The following is a 22,763-nucleotide window of genomic DNA, read 5'->3' as shown; positions in this document are numbered from 1 at the left end:
CTGGGCGCTGTCCCTCAGCTCTTCAGCTCAAGGCTAGCCCTCTACCACTTAAGCCACAGCACCACTTTGCAGCTTTTTCTGCTTATGTGTGTGGTACTGAGGAATTGAACCCAGGGCCTCCTGCATGCAAGGCAAGCACTCTACCACTGAGCCATCTTCCCAAATCCTGAAAGATTATTATTATGCATATAGTCCAAGCTAATCAGTTCCACTTTTTCTTCCCCCAGTGGCTAGACTGGTACTAGCTTTCCTAAAGAACAAAATAAAAACCCAGGCAGTCTTGGGGCCATGCAGGATGGGTGGGCGGCTCACAGCAGGAAGGCAGAGAGGTACTAGCCTTTTGGGCCCTCCTTTTCACTTGAGAGTTTTTCCCTCGAAAGTTGGAACCAGAAAAGGCCCTCCTCCCACTCTAGGCCTGCCAGGCTTCCTGGCAGCAGTGCTTGTGGTCAGCAGGGCCTGGAGGGCCTGATCCTGCCAGATGACCAGAAGCACCAGTAGCTGGGTAACTCTCCAGGAGAGTGGTCAAAGGCTGCATGCCCGGTGACCCTTCCCCTGGCTTGCTTGGTAGGGGCCAGGTCAAGTTCACGCCTGTTTGCTTGTAACTATTAATAGTGCTCCATTTCACTCGGAAGTGTCTACTAACGGCAAGCATACAGATCCCGTGATCCAGCAATTCCTTTCCTAGGCATGCACCCAACAGAAATGTGCACGTTTACTCACCAAGACATTCTAGAACACTCATGGCAGTACTATGTGTAACTTCCTGAATCAGTAACTATCCAAACTTCCCTGAACAGAAAGGATAAATATGTAGCGGTACATTCACACCCTGTAACCAGGCAGCTGTGAGGACTCTGCAACCCCATGCGACAGCACAGATGAATCTTGCAGACCTAACAGTGAGGAAGGAAACTAGCCCAAAGAGAGCACATGCCACAGAACTCCATGGCACGCAGACATAAACAGGTGGGATGCTGGTCATAGGGAAAGGCTGCAGAGCTATTTCTGGTGACGTACAGGTGTTCACTTGGTAAAATGCATTGAATTAAGCACTTACAATTTGTGCATTTTCTGAATATATTAGTTGTGAGCTATCAACTTGTTATGAGTAGAAAGGTTTACTTTATTACTTATTCATTTATTGTTGCTTTTTGAGGCTGGCATTGAATTGGCCATCCTCCTGCCCTAACCTCCCAAGTGTCAGGATTCAGGTATGTGCTGCCACCTCCAGCTACTGTGTGTGTGTGTGTGTGTGTGTGTGTGTGTGTGTGTGTGTTTGAGAGAGACAGTGCTGAGGATGTAACTCAGAGCTTTATACATGCTACATGTACAAATAGTTTACCATCAAGCTCTACCACAGAATAGTGACTCATCCTAAATACTCAGAAGGGGGCTGGGAAGGTGGCTCAGTGGTAGAGCGCATGCCTTGCACGCCAGAGGCCCTGGGTTTGATTCCTCAGCACCACATAAGCAAAAAGAAAAAAGCTGGAAGTGGCGCTGTGGCTCAAGTGGTAGAGCGTTAGCCTTGAGCTGAAAAGCTGAGGGGCAGCACCCAGGCCCAGAGTTCAGGCCCCATGACCAGACCCAAAAAAACAAACTAAATACTCAGAAGGCTGAGATCTAAGGATCATGGTTCAAAACCAGCCCAGGGGGAAAGACTGTGGAAACTCTTATCTCCAATGAATCACCAGAAAACCAGAAGTGGAGCTGCAGCTTAAAGTGGTAGAGTGCTAGCCTCGAGTGAAAGAGCTTATGGACAGTACCTAGACCCTGAGTTGAAGCTGTATGATTGTACCCCCCCACTCCCCCACCCCACCCCCCAAAAAAAAGAATTTTGAAGCCAGGTGCTAATGGCTCACACTTGTTGTCATTCTAGCTACTCAGAAGGGGAGGCTGAGATCTGAGGATTATGGTTCAAAGTCACCTTGGGCAGGAAAGTCTGAGATTATCTCCAATTAATCACTAAAAAAAGCCAGAAGTAGAGCTGTGGCTTAAGTGGTAGAGCACTACCCTTGCACAAAATAGTTTAGAGACAGCACTTAGACCTTGAATGCAAGCCGCAAGACTGGGACTGGCACACATAAAAAACAGCATCATGGTTCAGACAACAGGTTAGACAATTCTAGACCTTCTCCTCTCTTCCTCCCATTCTCCTTCCACCTTGGGCAAACACATTATCACACCTTATTGTCATATCCTTCAGAGGATAACTTGCTAGATCACTAAATGTAACTATCTACACCTGTCTTTTCATACAGTCTTCTTAAAAAAATGAACTTAGGGGTCTTGAAATAAAAGTTAACTAGAGCTCTCCTTTCCTTGCCCATTCCTCTTGTAGTCCCAGAGAAAACTGTACAAAAAGCACTTCTGGTTATCCATAAGTATTTCCTGGTGTGTGTGTGTGTGTGTGTGTGGGCCTGTTCTCCCATACCTACTTTTCCCAGACCCTTCCTCCCACCCTGACCACTGGCTCATGTCCCAGCCTAGAATGGCTTCCTTCCCCTTGCTGCAACAGGGTCCTTCTCCCTTCTCCTTTTCAAATCCCTGGAAGAACCACCCGAACACATCTCCAGGTCTTCTCTGCCCTTTTCCTAAGTCTTTCTTTAAAGTACATCATCCCCCCCCCCCCCAACACACTTCCACAAAGTGCAGGAAACTGCTTTGTTCCCTAGCTTGTACCCCAAAAGCTTGTGATATGCAGCTCCATGAGGAAAGCAGGCTCTTAATAAATGATAAAGGACATATTTTCAACCTAGTAACAGCTCCTGGATTGTTAATCCTGGTGTGGATCGTTCTGGACGTGAAATTCATCTTACTCTTTTGCTTACTATTTACTGAAAGAGGGAAGAAAGGGAAGGAATTCAGGACATGTGCAATCTAGCAAGCATGGATGTGGGGGTCAGTAGGGAGAGTGGTTACTTGGATTTCAAGGATGTAGGTAATACCAAAAGAGAACAAACAGCTATATTTATTTCCCACGTTTATTTTTACCTGGCTCTCTCCAGAGGGTTTGGAGTGGCTTACAAAAATGCACACAAGGTTTTAAAAAAAAAAAAAAAAGGCGGCGAGGAAAGCAGGTCGAAGGGAAACCTAAGAGAAAAAAAGATAAAAGTCGGCTAGCCGAGGAGTGGGCCCAAAAAGTTGGCCAAGTTTTCCCACCGCCCACCGGAGGAGGAAGTCCGTGGCAGGTCAGCCTCTGTCACCGGGGGGCCGGGGTGAGCGGCGTCCGGGGGAAGGGGCTCGTGGGTCCTGGCCCCTTCCATCCCTCCGCGGGTCTCCACTCCACAGCCCAGGCCCGGAGGCCGGGAGGCCCGGGGAGCCTCGGGAAAGGCCTTCTCGAAGGCGCAGGCCGGTGGCCTGGGCCAGGAGCAGGTAGGAGCAGAAGGCGCGCTCCGCCGCCAAGGCCTCGGAGCTGGGAGCCAGGTGACCTCCACCCAGGGCCGCCCGCGGCCTACTGGGCGCGCGCTCGGTGGCGGGCCACAAAGATGGAGGGACCGGCGCGCTTCCACCCCGCCCCACCCCCACCGCGCCTCCAGACAAAGGGGCAGCCGCCCCTCCCCTCCGCCCCCCTCCCCCAGGCCGCCCCTCCGTGACTTCCTCTTCCCTCCAGGGGCGGCCGGGGCACCTCGGGAGCAGCCTTTCACCTGGGCGCGGGGCGGGGTGCGGCGCGGAGGGCGGTACCCCGGCCCACAGCCCGGCCCAGCTGCCCCAGGCCCGCGCCCGCCTCCCCTTTGAACCCGCTCTCGACCAACGGCTCCTTCCCGCCCACGGCCCGCGCCCCGCCCCCACCAGCGAGCACGTGCTGCCCCGCGCCCAGGGCGCCGTCCCGCGGCACGGGTGGGGGCTGGGCGCGCGGCCCGCCCGTCCCCTCCCCACCCCCACCCCACCGGAAACATTCCTGAAGCATTCCTGCAACTGGGAGGCCCGGCCCCTCCAGCTCCCCACCCGCCTCCGCTGCCCGCGCGGGGTGTGCCCGGCGCCCCCGCCGCCTCCGGCTCGCCCCCCGGGGAGGGGGTGGTCCTGGGGACTGCGCGCTGGCCCCGGAGGAAGAAGGGGAGCCAGGGAAAGGCATGAGTCACAGCCGTGTGTCGCGGGGCCGCCTGGCAGCCCCCGGCATCCCAGGAGGTGTGGAGGGCCGCCTCGGGGACCGGGCGCCGGGAGGTGCGCGCAGGCCCGGTCCAGCCCGGCCCGGCCTGCAGGGCGCGCCTCCCGACCGCGCCATCTTCCCACTTGGGCTTCCTCCTCAGTGCGTGCAACAAGTCTTTGTTGAGCCCCTGCGCGGGGACTCCAGGCCTGGAGGTCTCGGCGTGCGCCGCCGCGGCCGCGGCCCTCGAGGCGCTCCTAGGCAACCTGTGGCCCACCTCTTTCCGTTTTTTTTTTTCCTTCCTAAGTGACTCCGGAGAAGACTAAAGAGGGACTGCGGGACTCGGAGCCACCATCCAGGTCACTTAATGGCTCCTCCCCGTGGTTTACCTGCGAACCCGCCAATCGCTGGCTCGGCTGGCGGGCTGCACCTTGATCACGGCTCGCCCGCGGCCGTGAATGGGCTTAGAAAACCTCGGGTTCCCCAGTTTGCACGTTTGGATTCCTCCAGACTAGTGTTTCACTCCTCAGCCACTCGCGGCTGCCGCCGCGAAGCGCGTGCTGACACCTGTCCGCCTTGGGGATCCACGAGCCGTCCATCGGGGCCAGAGGGGGCGGCGTGGAGGCCGCGGCAGCCGCCAACCCGTGCGTGTCCCCTCCCCCTGCGCCCGCGTGGACCCCCTCTAGCACCAACGCCCGCCCACTCCCGCACGCCCTGCCGGGGTGGGGGGAGGCAGGCCTGCGTGCCCGGAAGGCCCCTGGAGGTGAATTTCCCTGGACTTCCCTCTTGGGAGGAAGCCGCACGAGGGAAGATCCTTCGCTAGCCCGTGAAGCCCCTCCCCGTATTTTCTCCGCGCCCCCCCCTCCTCCCAAACTGAGGAATGGTCCGTCGGACTCAGGTCACTGCGCGAGCCTGGCGCTCGCAGACGCGGCTCCAGGCAGCACCCACCCGCGCGGCAGCGGCGGCGGCTGGCGGGCGGCCGCCCTTTTAAATGCCCGGGCTCATTTGCATGGCCCCGCCCCCTGTGACACGACTGGCGCGGGCGGGCCCGTCCCCCCTGCCCCTGGGTCGCTCTTTTTAAGCTCCCCTGAGCCGGGGCTGCGCTCCTCTAATTGGGACTCCGCGCCGGGGCTATTTCTGGCGCTGGCGCGATTCCAAGAAGGCGTGAGTTCGCGGCCGCTCCGGTGGCTTCTCTCTTTCTATCTACATTTCTCTATCTATAATTTAATTAGATTATTTATTGATTGAGGCCGCGCGCGGGCCGTGCCCAGCTTCCTGCCCCTCGCCATCCTCCGGGGGAGGGGAATATTTTTGCCCCCTCCCGCCCCCGCCTGGATGTGACATATAAATGCCCGGCGCGGGCCTGGGCGGCGAGCACGCGGCGGCGGCGGCGGTCTCTGAGCGCCTCTGCCCTCTCTCCCGGTTTCAGATCCGCATTTGCTACCAGCGGCGGCGGCGGAGCCAGGCCGGTCCTCAGCGCCCAGCACCGTCGCTCCCGGCAGCCCCGAGCGCGCACCGCAGGCCGGCGGCCGAGCTCGCGGTGAGTCGTCTCCGGGGCCCGCGGCGCCGGCGGCGGACCGAGGGGGGCGCCCGCGCCCCCCGCACGCCGCCCGGGGGCTGCAGCGCGCGCCGCCGGCTTTATTCCCAGGCCCGTGCGGCCCGGGCCGCGGGCGGGGAGGGCCGCGCGGCGCGGGGGCGGGCGGCGGGGCCGGGCGGCGCGGGGAGGCCGCCCGCACCGCGTCCCCGGCCGGCGGGCGCCCCGCGGGGGGCGGGGACCGGGAGAGGCGCGCGGTGGGGGAGGGGGCGCGCGGCTGCGGCGAGCGCGAGTTGTGCACCCGGCGGAGCCCGTGCACCTCGCGCGGCGGCCGCTCCCGCCGAGCCCGGCCGGGCCGGGCTGTGGGGGAGGGGGGTGCGGGGAGGGGAGCGGGCGACGGCGCGGCCTTGGGGGGCGGGTGGCCCCGCACGGGGGGGGACACTTCTGGAAGTGCGGGGGAGGGGCGGGAACCCCGAAATTCGGCGCTTCCCTACCCGGCCTTTCTCCGGGTGTTTCCTGCGCAGACGCGGCCGGATCCCGGGCCTGGGTTTGGGGCTTCACCCCGACCCCACCTCCGGCCCGGCCCGCGCCTCCTCAGCCCCCGGGGCCAGGCCTGCCTTCCGCCCCCACAAACTGGTTTCTCCGCTTTGCTGGGCTCTGTCGGAACTAGTCCCTTTGACTCCCCGTTTCTGGTGTTTTTCTCTTTTCTTCCTGGGGTTTTATTTTTCGGGGAGGGTGTAGAGGGAGGGGGTTCTCTTCCTCCAGCGCGCGCCAGGTTTCCTGCCCCAAGGCGGGCTTGGGTGCCCCCTCTGGCAGGAAGTGGGGCCGGGTGCACCCTCGTGGCGGTGCATGCGGTCGGGGTGCGCAGTTTTCCCGCGCCTGCAGGAACGCCTGCGCCCCTCCCCCCGCCGGCCCTAACTCCGGGCCTACTGCCCCCAGGCACAAACTGCCGGCACCCGGGCCGAGGATCTGGAGCTGGGGCTTACACAGACACTGGGCAGTGCGAAGATTTGGCGCGCTAGCAGTCACATGAACCTCCTCCATCCTCAACAACTTGCTGTGTGACCTTGGGCTACTCATGATGCATCTCTGAACTTTTTTTTTTAATCTTTTAAGTAATAAAGTTGGCCAAGGTTCCCCACCCCCCACCCCCGTCCCCGGGGGGTCATTCCTGAAGCCTTCCTTAGCATTTTCTGGACTCCTACTAAGGAAACAGGCTTGAGACTCAAAAGAACTTAATACAAAACAGGAGTCGGTGCTGGTCTGCAAATGTAGCTTTTTTAAGTCAAGCTTCCCTGATGTTCCAAAACAGGTGGAAGAGACAAGTGTTTCCTTTGCCTCCCTAGATAGGCCTCCTAAAACCTTCATGTAGTGGGGGCTACCTAAAGCGGGAGAGATATAAAGGGACCCCAACAGCAAGCGGTGGGGGAGGCACCAGATGGCACAGGAGCTGGAGACTAGCCAGAATCCCCAGGCAGGCTGGGCCCTTGTTTGGGGGAGGGGGGGTGGGACTGGCTTTGCCCAGGGAGCCCCACTTAGGGGCCTCGGGCAGACCTTACGAGGTCAGCCCTCATTTAGCTGATTAATTTTGATGTTTAGTTTGAAGCGGACCTGTGGTGTAATATAAGATTCTAATCACTGCCTGTAATTACAGAGCAGACCAAGCCACTAATGATGGAGCAGGATAAATCAACCATCCTACTTAAAGGGGTCTCTTCAGCCTGAAATACTGCAAAATAAAATAATTACCAAAGCTCCTGTCTGGAGGGTCTCTTAATACCTCCAAACATCGCAAGTCCCAAAAAAATATTTTCATGTCATGGGGTTAAAATTGGAAAAATTTCCAGCAGTCTCATTCTCATTTTGATAGAGGTTCCTATAAGTACTCTAGTTGGTCTTGGAGACAGATTGGAGGGCGTGTTGAGGCAGGTGTGGCCTTGTTAGCCCATTTTACAGATGGATAGGCTTTCAGAAGTGGGCCGTGGGTGCTATTGCCACCCCTAACGGAGGACAGCTGGAGGTTGGTCTGTAGAGGTGTGGGGCTTGAGCTCTTCCAGGCCTCCTGGCTAAACCTGGCTAATGACTGGAGGAACTGTACTGCCCCATATATGGGGCACTGTTCAATATGGCATAGTTCTGTCCTGCCTGAAAGTGGCCTTTGAAGTCTCCTGTGACTGCAGGTGGGCTGCCCTGTGTTCTGTCCCTTCTACCTCCCCATTGCCACTGCAGGGCTAGCCATCTCTCCCTCACCTGTCCACACTACAGCATCCTCAGTGACTTACCCTAGGAGAGAGCAGAGGATGGGGGGGGTGGGCTAGGCTCCTGGTCTGCCCATGTTTGGGCCCTTGGCAGTTGGTCCTCTGGCAGCCTTGTCAGTGTGCTGGGCAGAGGTTGATGTCCAAGATCATCTACCCACTTCTCATGCCCTCTGAACTGTCTGGTCATGGTTTCCTCTCCTAAGTGAGTATGGTACCTCCCTTATAGGAGAGGGGCCCTTGGCAGTGGTGGGACCCTAGAACTTGCTCAAACCCACTAGGAGAGGGACAACAAAGGCCTTCTGAGCAAGAGACAAATTGCTGATTAGGACCAATAACCCTCTCTTACACTGCAGCATGCTCCAGTGTGCAGAGCTTGCCATCCTGGTTCTAGTGGGAGTCCTGTGGCCACTGGGACCAGGCAGTTTGCACAGTGAGCCTTTGTAGGGGAGTGGACAGGGGGAAGTTGATGCATGATGTGTTTAAAAACACTTTACCTGTCTCTCAGCATCCCAGCATCACTGTTGACCTCCAAAGTGAAAGAAGATGAGTGAGTCGAGCTCAAAGTCTAGCCAGCCCTTGGCCTCCAAGCAGGAAAAGGACGGTACTGAGAAGCGAGGCCGGGGCAGGCCACGGAAGCAGCCTCCGGTGAGTCCAGGGACAACGCTAGTAGGGAGTCAGGTGGGTTTTGAAGCTTTGTCTTGCTTTACCTTTTTGGGCCAGAGAGGTGTTTAGTAGCTAGTCGTGTGAATGACTGACTATGCATAGGAGAATGGAATCATTCCTGTAGGCATGTGTGTCCCTGTTCTCCAGCGTGCTTATAACCTGCATGAGAACTCATAGTGAGGTCCTCCAGATACTCTCAGAAAATTCTGGGGCTGATGTATACAGGTCCATTTTATCTCCCCTGCCACACACAAATAAGTCTAAGCTAGAGGTGACCCAGCGCTTACACTATGGTAAGCCAACCTTACAGACCACTTGAGGACCAAGATGATCATTTTTAATATAGTTCTAAAAGTGAAAGGATAGGGCTGGAAGGTGGCTTAGTGGTAGAGTACTTGCCCGTCATGCATGAAGCTGCCCTGTGTTCAACTCTTCAGTACCACAAGTATAGTCAGGTATGTAAGTGCATACCTGCAACCAACTTTGAAGAGGCAGGGGTAAGGAAGATCATGAGTTCCGAGGCCAATCTGGACTATACAGCACAGCTGCTCTCAAAATTTAAAAATGCCAACAAACCGTGGCTGAGGGTTTGCCTGAAGTGGTAAAGCAACTGCTTAGCAAGCCCGAGGCCAAGTTTCAACTTCAGTACTGCCAAGAAGAAAGTATATATTTTTTGCCCTGTTATGGATGGGAATGAAAGCCTCGTGCAGGATAGGCAAATGCTCTTCACACTGACCTATAACTTTTAAATGTACGGCCATAAATTTATTAGAATCCCAAGGTTTAATAAAATTATTTTGTCACAGTGCCAAAAGAGCCCAGACTTAGGCCAGTCATGTTTTGGGCTACACACTGAATAGTCCTGTAGTAGGCCTTGCTTCAGGCTCTGTAAATGAACAGATATTGAAGATGAAGAAATTTAAAGTTATCAACCTGGTAGAAAGTGAGGTATCCCAGTGGGCAGTTGAGGATTGGGTGACAAAGCCGCTGCTGTATGACTAGGAATTTGCCTTCTCCCCCCCCCCCCCCCCCCCCCCCCCCAAGGTCCGGTCGTGGGGCCTGAACTCTGGGCCTGGGTGCTGTCCTTCAGCTCAAGGCTAGCGCTCTACCACTTGCGCCACTTGTGGCTTTTCTCTTTTTGCTTTTGTGGTGCTGAGGAATCGAACCCAGGGCCTCAGGCATGCAAGGCAAGTGCTCTACCACTGAGCCACCTTCCCAGCCCCGAGCTTGCCTTTCATAGAGGCATCTGTCTTGTCTCCCACGTGAGGGGTAGCTGTTGGTGAAGCCCAATTTCTTAACTGAGAAGAGTGGTGGAATTTAGCTGTCCCCTGGCATCTGAGCCAGGCAAGCCCCCCTTCCTCCCCACCTATGGTCAACACTAATGGACCATGGTTCTGAATACTTGAATATCCCTGTCCCTGGGACAGTGGCCAGTATGACTATCCTGCCCAGCTTCCTCATCTTGTATGGAAGCTTCTTTCTTTGGGCTTAGCAACAGCAATAAGGACCAGCATGTCTGAGGTCTTGGGTATAATTCCTCTTCTTTGAGGACAGCCCTAGAGGGGTGTCTAGCTGGTTTAAGATGGTCAGATTGGGTGGTGGCCTGCTGCCCATTGTTGGGGTGACTTAACTCCACTGGGGTGGTGCAAGTGGTAGCTGGGTCCCTGATTGTTGCCCATTTGTCATTTCAGAAGGAACCCAGTGAAGTGCCAACACCTAAGAGACCTCGCGGCCGACCAAAGGGGAGCAAAAACAAGGGTGCTGCCAAGACCCGGGTGAGGCTTGAGATGGGCTGCCCTGGGCAGATGAGAGCAAAGGTGCTCAGCAGCTCTGCGGAGGGCTGCAAGGCTGCATCTCTCACCCTGGGTCTCTGATAACATGAGTAACTGCAATGGGGACTGAGATCTCAACATGAGTGGCCCTGATTGATCCTGCCCCAGGATCAATGGGGAAATCAAGTCAGGAGTCTGTAGCTATCCTGGTCTAGAGAAGAAAGATAAGGTAGAGGAAATTGAAGGGATTCTGCCAGATCCAGACCACCAACATGTCACTTTTATTCCGGAACCTAAAGGGGTAGGTGGTAGGGTCAAGAGGAGAGGGCCACATTCACAGTGGCATCCTTTCAGGAAAATTGTTTTTTTATTTTTATTTTTTCTAAGACACGACTCATATCCTCTGAGTCACAGCTGGAGGAAGAAGGGGTCGTGGGTGGGTGGGTGCTGGGTGGGGGACAGGTGTGGCTGACCAGTCATCAGCAGCTGGCCTTGGGGTAGGCCTGCTGGAATGGGGTCCTGGACTGCCCTGAGCAGAGGTAGGCAGTCTGCCTGCCCTTCTGCCCTGCTCCCTTCCCTCCCTGCAAGGCTGCAGGCCTTGGGGAGCACAGCCCAGTGTTTTTTTTATTTTTACTTAAGGTATGTTTTTTTGCTTTCTGATCTTCTAGAAAACCACCACAGCTCCAGGAAGGAAACCAAGGGGCAGACCCAAAAAACTGGTATGTGTTCCTTGCTTGGGGGCTTAATTGTGGGGAAGAGGAGGTTAATTCTGTGTATCTACCGTGGAAAAACTACTGACACCTTTGGGGCCAGCAAGTACTAAGACAACTAGTACTGTTGTTCCAGAGGAGCCTTGTGTTTTGGTGTGCACGTAGCCCACACTGGACTTGAACTCTCCTTCTGCCTCTACTTCCTAGTACTAGAAGTGCAGGTGTGTGCCACCACATTGTCTGCCCAGGGCTTTTAAAGTTCTGTGCCTTTCAGAAGTGAGGGTTCTCATATAGTGTTCTAGAAAAGGGGTGTCTGTGTTTCATCTCATGTTCCTCCAGTTAGGGTGAATGGAATGAATCCTTAATAGGCTTCTCTTAGAGGAAGAAGTAGCAGAGGATCTCGTCTTGGGGTTCTGCAGGAAGTGGGAGTTACAAGGCAATTCTATCACTGCTCATGGGAAGGGAGGTACCATCCCATTCTTGGGTCTCCAAATTGGTTGTGGGCTAAGACAGGGCACTTTCAGGGTACCATGCAGTGACAGGCACCCCACCCCAGACTTCCTGCACCTGGCTCTTTTCTACACATATAACCTGTTTCTCAACTCCCTAAGACATTCACTCCTTGAGCTAAGCCACTGCTGGGGTGGGGGGGGGGGGGGAGTAGGGGGCACTTCTGGCCAGGGTCCAGAAGTGAGTAACAGGAAACAAGTTGTTTTGGAGTTTGTGCCTGGCACGCGGCTGTGGGGCCCTGTGGTGTCCTGACATTCCCGCCCAGTGAGTGAGCCCTGCTGTAGCACACACTTCCCTTCCTCTCCACCCTGGGCTGGGGTCAGCCCTGGGCCACCCAAGGACAACCCGGAGTCAGGGCTCCTGTGCCCACCCAGGGCCTGGCATCTCCTCCTGTTGGCCTCTTCCCATTTCCTGCCCTAGAGAGCCAAGTGCTTTCCTCCATGCCTTGGGGCTCTGTCTTGCCTGAGCCACCTGGGGGCTGAGGGGCCTGGCTCTGCTGCTGTGCCAGACAGAGCAGCATAGCATGTGTGTGGTTTTTTTCCTCCTTTTAAATCCTTCGTTTTTATGAATGAAAGCTGCACGGAGGTTGCTGACTCACCCACACACTCAGGCCTGACTCATCCCCCTTCTGGAGAGCCTGTGGGGAGTGGGGGGAGCCTTGGGCAGAGGGAGGTCAGGACCAGAGCTGCTCTGCCCTCCCTACAGGAGAAGGAGGAAGAAGAGGGCATCTCCCAGGAGTCCTCAGAGGAGGAGCAGTGACCGCACAGTGCCGACTGCTCCCTGGCCAGGAGCAGCTTCCCTCTGGGACTGGACAGCTTCGTTCAGCTCCCACAGCCCCCCTCCCTCCCCCCGCCCCAAACTGCCCCCAGTCCCCATGTGCCCTCCCCACCGCACACTACAGCACACCAGCGCTGCAGGGCTCCTGTGGCGAGTGGGGAGTGCTTTCCTCCACCTCCCCGCGCCCTTCCCACCCACGCACACCTGCCTCTCCCAGACAAGGCTAACTTCCCACTTAGCCGCAGCGTGCACCTGCTGCGCCCCCACTCCCTTGTGGAGAAATTGCTCTCTGAGCTCTTGGTTTGGGAACTTGCTCTGCTCCTCCACTGTTGCCTCTAGCTTCCCTTAAAGGGGCCTGGGAGGGCTCCCCTGGCCTTACGGGGGCCCATGCCCCATCCATTTTGACATGCCCACTCTGGCTATACTGGCATCAACAGGGGGTATTCGTCCCCCAGCCAAACTGTCCCCAGTGGCCCATACTGCTCTCCCTCACCTCCCCTGCTCCCCTGCACTGGGTTGGACAACCCCTTGTGGGGAACAGGTAAGAGGGCAAGAGGTGGGGCCCCACCCCCCCAGCTTTCCCATGGGATCTAGCATCCCCACTTCTGCTCTAGGCGGTTCCCCTCATCTGTGGGGCACTAATAAGGAGCTCGCCCTGCCTACCCCCTCCCTCGCCTGCCCACCCCCCAAGGTTCTGGTTCCATCTTTTCCTCTGTTCACAAACTACCTCTGGACAGTTGTGTTGATTTTTTTTGTTCAATGTTTCATTCTTAGACATCATCATTGCTGCTGCTACCAGCGCCAAACATTCAGTTCATAGCCTCCCATTCAGCCCACGGTCCCCTCCTCCCCCAGGATACTTCATGGGGGAAGGGGGTCTGGGGCACAGCAGGCTGGGTTGCAGACCACCCCAGTCCCAGGGAAGGTGGGGTCCTGCCCCGAGGATGCTGCAGCTGAGTTGGGGGGGGTCCATGTTGATTGTGTGAAGGGTGTAGGGGCCACTGTCTCCCCTTGTCCTGTTGGGGAGGGGTGGCCATTACTTGTCCCAGCCTGGGGCTCCCCCTTTGGTTTCCTATTTGCAGTTACTTGAATAAAAATATCCTTTTCTGGAATGGAGTTTGTGGTTTGTGTTCTAGACTTAGAATGTGTACAGAGGAGAAAACCAGGCCGCTGGCCTTGTTTTCACTCCCCACAGGCTGGGGACAGGAGGGCAATGCAGTAGCAGCAGGGAAGTCCTTTTAAGCCCTTAAAAAATAACCCACATTACCAGCCACAAAACATTTTATTTACAATATATATATATGTGTGTATGTACTGAGTGCTATACATCTGGGTTGGTCACCATGGAAACAGTTCCAAAACCCTCTTGGGGGATTTATGCCAAAGCCAAGTCCAGGCAGGCTGGAGAAAGCAAAGCTATCTCCCAGCAGCCCCACCCACCCCAAGGGGAAAGCTGCCTTGGGGTGGGTGTAGCCTTAGTCCACAGGGTTGATGGATAAGTGGGAAAGAATTGAAGGCCCAGTGCTTGGGGCAACTGTAAGACCCACCCTAGGGGTTCTGTAGGTCAGGGCTATGGGGTCAGGTCTTGACATCCAGCAAGGGCATCCGCTTGTGCTGGTAGCCGCTCTGCCAGCCGTGTACCACCTGTGGGGAGAAGCCATGCTTGAGGGTTGGGTTTGGCCTCCTGGAAGTCTGCAGGGAACCCCTCACCCTTCATAGTCATATGGAAGAGTGCAAAAGCTCTTTCCAGGCTCTGGTTTGAGCAAGTAAGGGCAAGAACAAGTGCTCCCGCCTTCACTGTCCCCTTAGAGTGCTCACCTTGGGGTCTCCCACATCAGAGAGAAGCTCCTGCTCTGCCTCATGCAGCTCCTCAGCAGGGTCGTAGCTGTACATGGGGAGGAGGTGATGGCGAAGGCGGTCCACCCTGGGGAATAGGAGGGGATTAACCCCAGCTCCACTGGACAGCAGACTGCCTCATGTCCACCTCCTGACATGAATTAGGTATTCCTGACCCTGGGGCTATGAAAGGGGTCATCCCAATGAGGAAGCTAAGAGCAGGACCGGTGAGAACAAAGTGCCCTATCTTGGATCTGGATAGCTGAGGTGTATGTATCAACAGAAAGTAGAGAACTTAGTATAGGGAAGAAATCTGGACGTGGGGGTGGGGCAGGGGCAGAACACTCACCGCTTTTTCTTCTGGATATACATTACCTGTAACAGAGACAGCACTGTGAAGGAAGGCTGTGGTGCCCAGATAGGCCCACTGTTTGGGAGTACCAACCTCTACCCCCTTCTCTCCATTAAGGAACAACTGAGATGCTATGTGCACTAGACTAGGCCCACCCAGCACATGCCTTGGCAAAGGTGTGGATGTCTATTTGTGTATGTCGGAGGCTCCTTACCACAGCCACCACCACTCCGACCAAGGTGATGAGGAAGAAGGGCCCCAACACATAACCCACCATGGAGTCACTGTTGGCTTGGGGGGCATTGGGCACTGTCGTGTTACTCATGACATCGGCAGGTGGAGAGCTGGGTGGTCAGCATGGGCAGCAGCGCCTCGGGAGGGCGCCTCCACTGGGCTCCCTGGGAGAGGAAGGGAGGTTTATCAATTCTGCCTACAGAGTTAACAACACACTCTGGTCCCTCCCCTGGAGCTGGAGATCTGTGAAAACTCAGGTCAGCCAATATATCCAGGTAGGTGTCTGCTGAGTGATTCCTCCCCCTGCTGCTCTTAGCTGGTGGGAAGGGAACCACGGAAGGCCCAGCTCCAGAGCCTGCTTCCTGCCCAGCTCCTATGCCTACATCTGGGTGGGGCCCAGCTTAGATACTGGTTCAACATTTGCAAGTCTCCACTGCTGGGGAAAGGTTAGGTGCAGTTTCTCGGCTCCTGCTCCAGACCACTGGGAATGTCAGCACCTATCCAGTGAAGCAAAACAGAAAGATTAAATAAACCGGAGGGTCCTACACCGACGCCTTAGGGTGATTTAGTCCTGAGTCCCGATTTAACCCCCCTCTTCTGGCTGAGAGCCCCAGGCCTAGACTTGTATGCCCTTCTTGTCACCCTAGACGCAGCAACGGTCTCGTGCCAGTGTGGACACTGGGTAGAGCTGGACTCAATCTTCGAGATGATGTCACCGCCCTCTGGTCCCCAGCCGGGGCTCCGCCCAGGTCCCTCCCTCCTGTCCTGGGCTGACCGCGGAGGTGGAGGGTCAGCCCAGTCAGGAGAGAGATCGCCCTGGGGCTGTTGCACAGGACGCCCCGAGTTCGTACCCCGGGTTCGCTCGGGTCTATCCGGGGGACAAGATAACAAGCTACGAGACTCGAGTCCGCGGGGCACTGGGTTTGCCGGTGCTCAGTCGCAAGCTCCCGGTCCCGGACCGAGGTGGTAAGCCCGGATGGAGCGGGCATCGGGCCGCGCCTAGGCGGACAGGGGTAGCTCTCACCAAGGTGGGAGGCTCCGGGGTGTCGGAAGAGCGCCGAGGGGCCAACCCTCACGGGGCGGCCTGGAATCTCGGCACCCCGAGGCGCGGACCCAACAGGGCGCTCCGCAGCCAATCCTCCCCCGCCGTGCCTTACCTCCCGCTGCTGCAGCGCCGACCGGAACGCCCCGAGTTGGCTCCCTGGCCCCGGAAGAACAGGCGTGCGCGTGATCAAAGGACCCGGGAGGTGGGCGGGGCCACGGCCTGGCCGCAACCAATCCCGTGGTGAAAGGAGTCTTCCGGAGCCTCCAATCCAGAGGAGGGTGGGCGGTGTGAAGGCGGGGACGGCCGGCTTGCAGGACCACCCCACAGCTGCAGGGGGCAGTCGAGGGCCGCGCGGTTGGTGGGGGTGGGCGCAGCCCAGGCCACAGCGCCAACTCCGGGCGCTGGAAGTCAGTTCCTGAGGCTGGCTTCACCTTTCTGGATGAAGCCCGAGTTTAGGGTCACTCCATGACCTAACACGGTTGTTTTTTTGTTGTTTAATTGTCTTTAGTACAAAGAGGCTTCAGTTCAACATGTCAGTTTGTACGATGCATCTTGGTCAGCGTTACGTCTTCCACCAGTCTCCCTCATCTCTCCCGCACCATCCATCCCCTCAAGTTTAGGACTCTGGCCAGGCTCGAGAGGCCTAGGGCCCAGTGGGCATGTGCCCAGTTGTGGGACCATCAGAGGAGCAGCTGTCGGGAGGAATAAGTGAAGACATAAAAAGAAGCCCAGTATGTACAGTCTTGAATGTTAAGCTTCTCGTGATCACCTCTTGGAGGTTTTGGGGAAACACCAGCAGAACAAAGGGGTCAGTGAAACTTTGGCAATCTTGGGTCAAAGCTTTCCTGGTCTGATCATCAAAATGGCCCACACTCACTCAGAAATCTGAATAAGTGGACTTTACTGGTTTCAATATCCTGTTTGTGATTACAGTTTTGCCAAATACTCCATCGAGAGAAACTCGGACAAGTGCACAAGAGAGCTCTTTTCTTATTGAATGCAGGTCCTCACATAGCTTAAATGAGTGCCCATATATATATAATTTTTTTGTCATGAAGTAAATATTAATTTGTGACAAATTTTCAAGCCAATTCACTTAGAAAGAGAACTTTTTTCAAGAAATTATGCTGAAATAACTTGGCATCCTTATTTTAAAAAATGAAATAAAGAAGAAATTCCACTCTACCTTGCATACTATACAAAGTATTATTCAAAACAAAGTATAAGTATATAACCTAAAATAATTATAAAGAAGATTATGAAGGAGAAAATCTTTTTTTTTTTTTTTTTGGTCCAGTCGTGGAGCCTGAACTCTGGGCCTGGGTGCTGTCCCTCAGCTCTTCAACTCAAGGCTAGCTCTCTACCACTTGAGCCACAGCGCCACTTCCAGTTTTTTTTTTTTTTGCTTATGTGGTGCTGAGGAATCGAACCCAGGGCCTCATGCATGCAAGGCAAGTGCTCTACCACTGAGCCACCTTCCCAGCCCGAGAAAAATCTTTATTTTGGTATGTTTTTAATTGTAAAAAATGCTGTACAGTGGGGCTGGGAAGGTGGCTCAGTGGTAGAGTGCTTGCCTTGCATACATGAGGCCCTGGGTTCGATTCCTCAGCACCACATAAGCAGAAAAACCTGGAAGTGGTGCTGGTGGCTCAAGTGGTAGAGCGCTAGTCTTGAGCTGAAGAGCTGAAGGACAGTGCCCAGGCTCAGAGTTCAGGCACCATGACTGGCAAAAGAAAAAAAAAAGCAAAACAAAACAAAAAAATGCTGTACAGAGGGGTTAGTTACATTAGTAAGGTAATGAGTACATTTCCTATTGAGCATTGTTGCCTCCTCCTTTGTTTTCTCCCTACCATCCTTTCCCTCCCACCTCCACAACTGCCCCCCCATACATATAATTTTTGCATGTATGCTTATAGTTTTATACCAAATCCTCTTCTCATCACAGATGATTGGAAAATAAAACCCAGGGGGATAGAAACCACCAAGGACAATCAAGAGAACAACTCTCACAGTGGCTCATGCCTGTAATCCTACTACTCAGGACACAAATTTGAAGACCACAGTTCAAAGCCATCCCAGGGAGGAAAGTTTGTAAGACTCTTTATCTCTAATGCTAGATTATTAGACTTTGCCAAAGAACCACACAGACATCCAGGTACAGAGAACAAAGGAAGGCTTATTGCCAGGAAAGGGGGCCGGCAAGACCCCTTCTCACAAGGGAGAAGGGAGAAGCAGCACCGGCTACTGTCTGACGTGACCTATATAACCTAGGAGGCTTAGGAGGAGCTAGAAGGGGCTAGGAGGCGGAGACCTTGGTGTGGATGTGTGGGCCAGGGGCTTCATCAGGACTTATGGCTGCTATCCAAGTAGTAAATAAGGGGTCCTCAGCTGCCCAGACCTGAAGGTCAATTTAAGGGGCTCCTGTTGCTTTATATGGTGGTAGCTGCCCCAGAGAAATGCCATCCCAAGGTAGAGGGGGTTGGAAGTTATTTACTGCTTTTACTTCATGGGCCTCCTGTTACCTAGGAAGGGAGCATGCTAAGCTGTGGAGAGGGAAGGAGTGAACTAAGCTATGGGAAGGGACTCATTTCACTAACAGCCAATAAACTACCAAAAAGCCAGAATGGAGCTGTGGCTCAAGTGGTAGAGCACAGGCCTTGAGCTGAAAAGCTGAGGGATAGCACCCAGGCCCAGAGTTCAGGCCCATGTCCAGAAAAGAAAGAAAGAAAGAAAGAAAGAAAGAAAGAAAGAAAGAAAGAAAGAAAGAAAGAAAGAAAGAAAGAAAGGAAGGAAGGAAGGAAGGAAGGAAGGAAGGAAGGAAGGAAGGAAGAAGGGAACAGCTCTCAATCAGTATATAGAGGGTAATGAGGACAAAGTCACAACAGAATGTCAGAGATCAGTAGCAAAAAGATCCTTGGGGGGGGGGGGGGGGAAGATCCTTGGGAAATCCTCAGATATTTAGAAATGGGATAAAACACTTGGATCAAAGAATAATTAGCACATATTTTGAACTGAATAGAAATAAAAAAGCAGAATCTGGAGGAGGCCTATAAAATAGAATGTCTCTATTTAGAACATCAGAAGAAAAATGAAACAAAACAAAAAAAGTTACCAGTGTAGAAATCAATTACACTTGAAAATAGAAAGGGGAGGACTGGGAAGGTGGCTCAGTGGTAGAGCGCTTACCTTGCATGCATGAGGCCCTGGGTTCGATTCCTCAGCACCACATAAGCAAAAAGAAAAAAGCCGGAAGTGGCGCTGTGGCTCAAGTGGTAGAGCGCTAGCCTTGAGCTGAAGAGCTGAAGGACAGCACCCAGACCCAGAGTTCAGGCCCACCACTGGACCCCCCCCAAAAAAAGAAAATAGAAAGGGGAAAATCATGAAACCAAACCTGCTTCTTGAGATAATCAACAAAATGGATCCAGAAGAAAAAAACACACACACACACAAAACAACAAAAGACAAAAAAAATCACCAATAGTAGGAATGACAGAGGTGAGTGACATCACTACAGGTTCTACAGACAAGAAATGTAAGAGAAAGTATTAGGAGTAACTTTTTACAATGTAGGCAAAATGGAGAATAGATGGCAGGACACAAATTATTGAATTGTACTAACACAAATTTACTGAACTGCACTAAAGAGGATATAGATACATATAGGGCAATTAGATTGAACTGACATCATCTTAGCTTTAATAGCATACAGTAATTAATTGCTCTTATCAGTTCTATCCCCTGTCTTTGGGTTGCTATTTTATACATTCATATTTATAAATTTCATACATAACATACATTTGTAATTATTGCTTCATGTTTTTGTTTTTTTTTTTTGGCTGGTCTGGGGCCTGAACTCTGGGCCTGGGCGCTGTCCCTCAGCTCTTCAGCTCAAGGCTAGCGCTCTACCACTTGAGCCACAGCACCACTTCTGGCTTTTTCTGCTTATGTGGTGCTGAGGAATTGAACCCGGGGCTTCATGCATGCAAAGCAAGCACTCCACCACTGAGCCACCTTCCCAGCCCTCATGTATTTAGTTTTAAATCATATAAAAGACTGTAAACAAAAAATGCAATAAGCTTTTTATATTTACTTATGTAGTTATCTTTGCCAATAATCTTTTTTTTTTTTTTTTTTTTGCCAGTCCTAGGGCTTGAATTCAGGGCCTGGGCACTGTTCCTGAGTTTCTTTTGCTCAAGGCTAGCACTCTACCACTCGAGCAACATGGCGCAACTTCCAGCTTTTTCTTTTTCTTTTCTTTTTTTGGTCAGTCATGGGGCTTGAATTCCAGGCCTAGGCAATGTACCTCAGCTCTTCAGCTCAAGGTGAGTACTCTATCACTTGAGCTACAGCACCACTTTGGGTTTTCTGGTGGTTAATTGGAGATGAGTCATCAACTTTCCTTCAGGCTGGCTTTGAATCACAATCCTCAGATCTCAGCCTCCTGAGTAACTAGGATTACAGGCATGAGCCACAGGTGCTAGCCCGGCTTTTACTTTTTGTGTGTGTGTGTGTGTGTGTCTGGTCGTGGGGCCTGAACTCTGGGCCTGGGCGCTGCCCCTCAGCTCTTCAGCTCAAGGCCAGTCCTCTATCACTTGAGCCACAGCGCCACTTCTGGCTTTTTTCTTTTTTTTTTCTTTTTGTCGGTCGTGGGGCTTGAACTCTGGGCCTGGGCGCTGTCCCTCAGCTCTTCAGCTCAAGGCGAGCGCTCTCCCACTTGAGCTACAGCGCCACTTCCAGTTTTCTGGTGGTTTATTGGAGATAGGAGTCTCACGGTCTTTCCTGCCCGGGCTGGCTTTGAACCGCGATCCTCAGATCTCAGCCTCCTGAGTAGCTAGGATTACAGGCGTGAGCCACCAGCGCCCGGCCTGGCTTTTTTCTTTTTGCTTATATGGTGCCAAGGAATTGAACCCAGGGCCTCAGGCATGCAAGGCAAGTGCTCTACCACTGAGCCATCTTCCCAGCCCCAGCCCAGCTTTTTCTATGTGGTACTGAGGAATCAAACCTAAGACTTCATACATGCTAGGCAAGTACTCTACCACTAAACCACATTCCCAGCACCCCCAATAATCTTTCTATTTTGTGTGTATGCCAGTCTTGGGGCTTGAACCCGGGGTCAGGATGTTCTCCCTTAGCTTTTCATTCAAGGATAGTGCTCTGCCATTTAAGCCACTGCTCCACTCTTGACTTTTTGCTAATTGAATACACACGCACACAAACATCTTCCTTATTTATATCTATATCAATAGATAGATAGATAGATATGGTGAAGCTAGAACTCTCTGCATTACTGTAAAATGGTACATTCTGTAGATGGTACATATTGTAAAATGGTACATTCACTCTGGAAAACAGTATGGAGGCTCCCTAAAAAACAAAACAACAACAAAAATAAAATAGGGGGCTGGGAAGTTGGCTTAGTGGTAGAGTGCTTGCCTTGCATGCATGAGGCCCTGGGTTCGATTCCTCAGCACTACATACTCAGAAAACTGCCAGAAGTGATGCTGTGGCTCAAGTGGTAGGGCATTAGCCTTGAGCTGAAGAGCTCAGGGACAGTGCCCAGGCCCAGAGTTCAGCCCCCATGACCAACAAATAAATAGATAGATAGATAGATAAAAATAAAACAGTAGCTGTGCTCAGTGGCTTGCACCAGTCATCCAACCACAGTGGAAAGTGTGTAAATAGGAGGATGGTGGTCCGAACTGTCCCAGGCAAAAAGTAAGATCCTATTTCAAAAACAGCTAGAGCAAAAAGGTTGGAGTATGGCTTAAGTGGTATAGAACCAGCTTAGCAAATAGGAAGTCCTAAATGAAAGCCCCAATACTATCAGAAAAATATTGTCATACAAGAAAAAGGAGAACACTTTATCTTGATAAAAAGGTTAATTCAAGGGCTGGGAAGGTGGCTCAATGGTAGAGCGCTTGCCTTGCATGCCTGAGGCCCTGGGTTTGATTCCTCAGCACCACATAAGCAAAAAGAAAAAAACTGGAAGTGGCGCTGTGGCTCAAGTGGTACAGCGCGAGCCTTGAACTGAAGAGCTGAGGGATAGCACCCAGGCCCAGAGTTCAAGCCCCAGGAGTGACAAAAATAAATAAATATGTAATAAAAATAAAAATAGGTTAATTCATCAAGAATATCCAATAATTACAAACAAAACCAAATAACAAGGAAATAGTGACAAACTAAGTGGGAAATACTTTTTTTTTTCTTTTCCTTTTTCTGAAGAGGTGATTGGAATTTTCTTACACATTTAAATATGCACCTATCTACTATTTAGTATCTAATATATCAAGAAACATACACCTTATAAACATGTATACAATAATGTTTCCGTGGCATTATTTTGTTTTTCATTTTTTATTTAATTTGCTTTGTTTGCTCTGTCTTTGGTGTTGGGTAGAACTCAGGGCCTTGAGCACACTAAGCAGGCACTGTACCACTGGGCTATACCTCAACTCCTGTTTAACTTTTTTTTTTTTAACCAGTCCTGGGACTTGAACTCAAGGGCTGGTCACTATCCCTGAACTTCTTTTGCTCAAGGCTAGTGCTCTACCACTTAAGCTATAGCCCCACTTCTGGCTTTTTCTATTTATGTGGTACTGAAGGATCAAACCCTGGGCTTCATGCATGCTAGGCAAGCACTCTACCACTGTCATATTCCCAGCCCCCTATTTAACTTTTTTTGAATAATTATAATCTTGTATAATTATGGGGTAAAAAGTGGTATATATGTATATAATATGGAATTACTAAGTCAAGGTAATAACAGGTCACCTTCAATACTTATCATGTATTCTTCCTAAGTGCAACTTTGTATCCTTGTCAAGTCTCAACCTCCCGCCCCCATGTTTAGTAGCACCATTCTGCCCTCTACTTCAATGAGTGATTTTTTGCATTCCACACATTGTGGGGTTTTTTTTTCCCCCTTCCATCATGGGGCCTGAACTCTGGGCCTGGGCGATGTCCCTGAGCTCTTCAGTTCAAGGAGAGC

At 52.9% G+C, this 22,763-nt stretch overlaps 2 protein-coding genes across 10 annotated transcripts; one reads left to right on the top strand and one right to left on the bottom strand.

The window, feature by feature from the left end:
* The first annotated feature begins 5,135 nt into the window (after window positions 1-5,135).
* Window positions 5,136-13,414, top strand: Hmga1 (high mobility group AT-hook 1). Of its 6 annotated transcripts, none has more exons than XM_042684255.1 (6): window positions 5,136-5,248; window positions 5,514-5,624; window positions 8,411-8,554; window positions 10,231-10,314; window positions 10,980-11,030; window positions 12,237-13,414. In XM_042684255.1, exons 3-6 carry the CDS (start codon window positions 8,420-8,422, stop codon window positions 12,288-12,290), a joined length of 324 nt encoding a protein of 107 aa, XP_042540189.1. In that variant the 5' UTR covers window positions 5,136-5,248; window positions 5,514-5,624; window positions 8,411-8,419; the 3' UTR covers window positions 12,291-13,414. The 6 variants fall into 6 exon arrangements, with proteins under 6 accessions (XP_042540189.1, XP_042540187.1, XP_042540191.1 ...); XM_042684253.1 differs by having other exon boundaries at window positions 8,390-8,554; XM_042684257.1 differs by having other exon boundaries at window positions 8,382-8,554; window positions 12,240-13,414.
* A 157-nt stretch (window positions 13,415-13,571) lies between these two features.
* Window positions 13,572-15,984, bottom strand: Smim29 (small integral membrane protein 29). 4 transcript variants are annotated; one of them, XM_042684314.1, is made up of 6 exons: window positions 15,888-15,983; window positions 15,114-15,227; window positions 14,711-14,894; window positions 14,494-14,519; window positions 14,127-14,232; window positions 13,572-13,952 (listed from the first exon to the last, which is right to left on the bottom strand). In XM_042684314.1, exons 3-6 carry the CDS (start codon window positions 14,819-14,821, stop codon window positions 13,887-13,889), a joined length of 309 nt encoding a protein of 102 aa, XP_042540248.1. In that variant the 5' UTR covers window positions 14,822-14,894; window positions 15,114-15,227; window positions 15,888-15,983; the 3' UTR covers window positions 13,572-13,886. The 4 variants fall into 4 exon arrangements, with proteins under 4 accessions (XP_042540248.1, XP_042540250.1, XP_042540247.1 ...); XM_042684316.1 differs by having other exon boundaries at window positions 14,771-15,227; window positions 15,888-15,984; XM_042684313.1 differs by having other exon boundaries at window positions 14,711-15,227.
* Window positions 15,985-22,763: the final 6,779 nt, after the last annotated feature.

Source organism: Dipodomys spectabilis, unplaced genomic scaffold (genome assembly GCF_019054845.1).
Source record: "Dipodomys spectabilis isolate Male_0828 unplaced genomic scaffold, ASM1905484v1 ptg000085l, whole genome shotgun sequence".
In the NCBI taxonomy this organism is placed as follows: Eukaryota; Metazoa; Chordata; class Mammalia; order Rodentia; family Heteromyidae; genus Dipodomys; species Dipodomys spectabilis.
The sequence above is the reverse complement of the archived record's forward strand: the minus strand, read 5'-3'. Positions and strand labels throughout refer to the sequence as shown.

Coding starts and splice junctions, on each gene's coding strand:
- Hmga1 (XM_042684255.1), top strand. CDS start 8,420: ATGAGTGAGTCGAGCTCAAAGTCTAGCCAGCCCTTGGCCTCCAAGCAG. Junction 8,555..10,230: donor CAACGCTAGTAGGGAGTCAG/GTGGGTTTTGAA, acceptor TTGTCATTTCAG/AAGGAACCCAGTGAAGTGCC. Junction 11,031..12,236: donor GGGGCAGACCCAAAAAACTG/GTATGTGTTCCT, acceptor CCCTCCCTACAG/GAGAAGGAGGAAGAAGAGGG.
- Smim29 (XM_042684313.1), bottom strand. CDS start 14,821: ATGAGTAACACGACAGTGCCCAATGCCCCCCAAGCCAACAGTGACTCC. Junction 14,233..14,493: donor TATATCCAGAAGAAAAAGCG/GTGAGTGTTCTG, acceptor CCTATTCCCCAG/GGTGGACCGCCTTCGCCATC. Junction 13,953..14,126: donor CTGATGTGGGAGACCCCAAG/GTGAGCACTCTA, acceptor TTCTCCCCACAG/GTGGTACACGGCTGGCAGAG.